The sequence below is a fragment of the Buceros rhinoceros genome, unplaced genomic scaffold (genome assembly GCF_000710305.1).
Source record: "Buceros rhinoceros silvestris isolate BGI_N320 unplaced genomic scaffold, ASM71030v1 scaffold24303, whole genome shotgun sequence".
Classification (NCBI taxonomy): domain Eukaryota; kingdom Metazoa; phylum Chordata; class Aves; order Bucerotiformes; family Bucerotidae; genus Buceros; species Buceros rhinoceros.
The window spans coordinates 3493-5259 of record NW_010403370.1 but is presented as its reverse complement, the minus strand read 5'-3'; the positions used below and the strand labels follow the sequence as shown (position 1 = coordinate 5259).

The 1767-nt window shown below is 52.9% G+C and overlaps 1 protein-coding gene across 1 annotated transcript in view; it reads left to right on the top strand.

Moving 5' to 3' along the window:
• The window catches only part of RAP1GAP2 (RAP1 GTPase activating protein 2), a gene marked incomplete at both ends in the record, with an annotated part of 16260 nt that extends 15010 nt beyond the window's left edge, over positions 1 to 1250 (top strand). The window contains one exon of the mRNA XM_010133004.1: positions 1164 to 1250. Within this exon, the coding sequence (XP_010131306.1) occupies positions 1164 to 1250 (87 nt within the window). The remainder of the gene's footprint in view (positions 1 to 1163) is intronic.
• Between the last annotated feature and the right edge of the window lie 517 nt (positions 1251 to 1767).

Genomic DNA, 1767 nt, shown 5'->3' with positions numbered 1-1767 from the left:
TGCAGTGGGGGATCGGTATGGGGTCTGCGGCTCTGGGTTGGAGAAGTCTCTGCCCCAGCCTTGCCCAGGCTGCCAAAGGTGATGGGTTGAAGCAGTGGTTATGCTTGTCCTGGCAGGAAGGGCATCCCACGGGATGCGGGGCAAGCCCCCACTCCTCCCAAAACCCCGATCCTGAGGGGGGTGTTCTGGAGAGGCATCCCCAGGTGCTTTATTTCTGTATTTCCATGGGGCATTTGTTTCTCTTCTAAATGAGAGCGCAGAGATGGCTTTGGCTGTGGCTTTGTTCCTGCCTTCTGCCCTGACAGGCATGTGCAGTAGTCGTGGAAACCCGCTGTCTCCAAGGACCTGGCCGTGACTCACAAATTGTTTAATAAACCAGCAGCTTCCCTTGCTCTCGGCTCCATTACCCGGCTGCCAACTCACTCACCAGCTCCATCCGTTTCAGGCGGATGATTTGCAAAACAAGGGGCAATTCAGCAGGGTAAAACTGGCAGAAATGGCCCTTTGCTGGTGCCTCTGGCAGTGCCGGCACCGACACAGGCACGGTGGGGCAGGGAGAGGTCTGCAGCACTCGCCCCTTGGCCGCAGATCACTGCAGCTCTAATTTCCACCGGGAAGCACCACGATCCCAGTGAAAATGCACATTATGAACTTAGGAGCCATTTGCGAAGCAGCTGGGGAGGCACAAATCCACCCTGAACAGCTCCGTAATTGGGAGCAGCGAGACGGAGAGCCGGGCTGCTGAGCACAGTCTGGCTTTTTGTATCGCGGCACCCCGCAGGTCCTCCTCCTTGTTTCATTAGTGATTTTCTGAACTGTTAAACCAGCCCCTTTAAATGTTTGAAGTGTTTATTTTGTATTTTTCCTGCCAAGAGCATGGAAATCCACCCATACATTATACGGATCAGTCATTTCTTGTAGCCCTTTCAGTGGCATTTCCAGTAGAAAGACTGTGAAATGTAATTAAGCCTCAATTTGTTCCATCAAAAACATTAATGTACAGATTTTGCCAAACATTCAGCCAAGTTAGACTAAATATTGGTAGACTCACGACAGTCTGTGAAGTGCCTGGCTGTCAGGCTGGTCGAGCAGCAGCCAGCACTGCAGCTTCAGCAAATATTTTTATTCACAGGTTATTATTTTTCTTCTTTGCTTTTCCCCTCCCTCCAGCAGATATAAAGAACAGAAACTCTCCAAGGTCAAACCTGAAGTTTCGCTTCGACAAGCTCAGCCACGGCAGCTCCGGCTCGGTAGGTGCCAGCAGCTCTTGTGGGGTGAGGCGCTGCCTGCCCTGCCCGGCCGCAGGCACGTGGCGCTGGGGGTCTGGGGTTTTGGGGCTTGTGGGGCTGCGGAGCAGGAGGCAGAGCCCGCTGGGGCAGGGAGGGAAAGGGATTTCGAGACTTTCCCCCCTTTGTTTGCAACCCAACTATGTTCTGTTTCTTCATTCAGGGTCACTAGCAGGAGCATGAACTTGTGACAGGTGAGTGTTCGTGATACGGTGTTGTGCAAAATGACTTGTCTCGTCTGCGGTCAAGTGTGTACGGCTGGCATGGGCTAATTGCCCCGTTCTTCATTAAAGATGACAATATATCTTAAAGCATCCTAAACACTTTGCAAGATGGGGGCAGCCCTGAGTAACACTGTAAAGATTAGTGACAGACAGGGCTGTGCCCACCCGTGCTCCTGTGCAGCTTCACGTGTTCCTTTCTGGAGTACTTCTAGGTGTTTCTGCCACCCGCTCTCGGGGACGACGGGCCACAGCCCAGC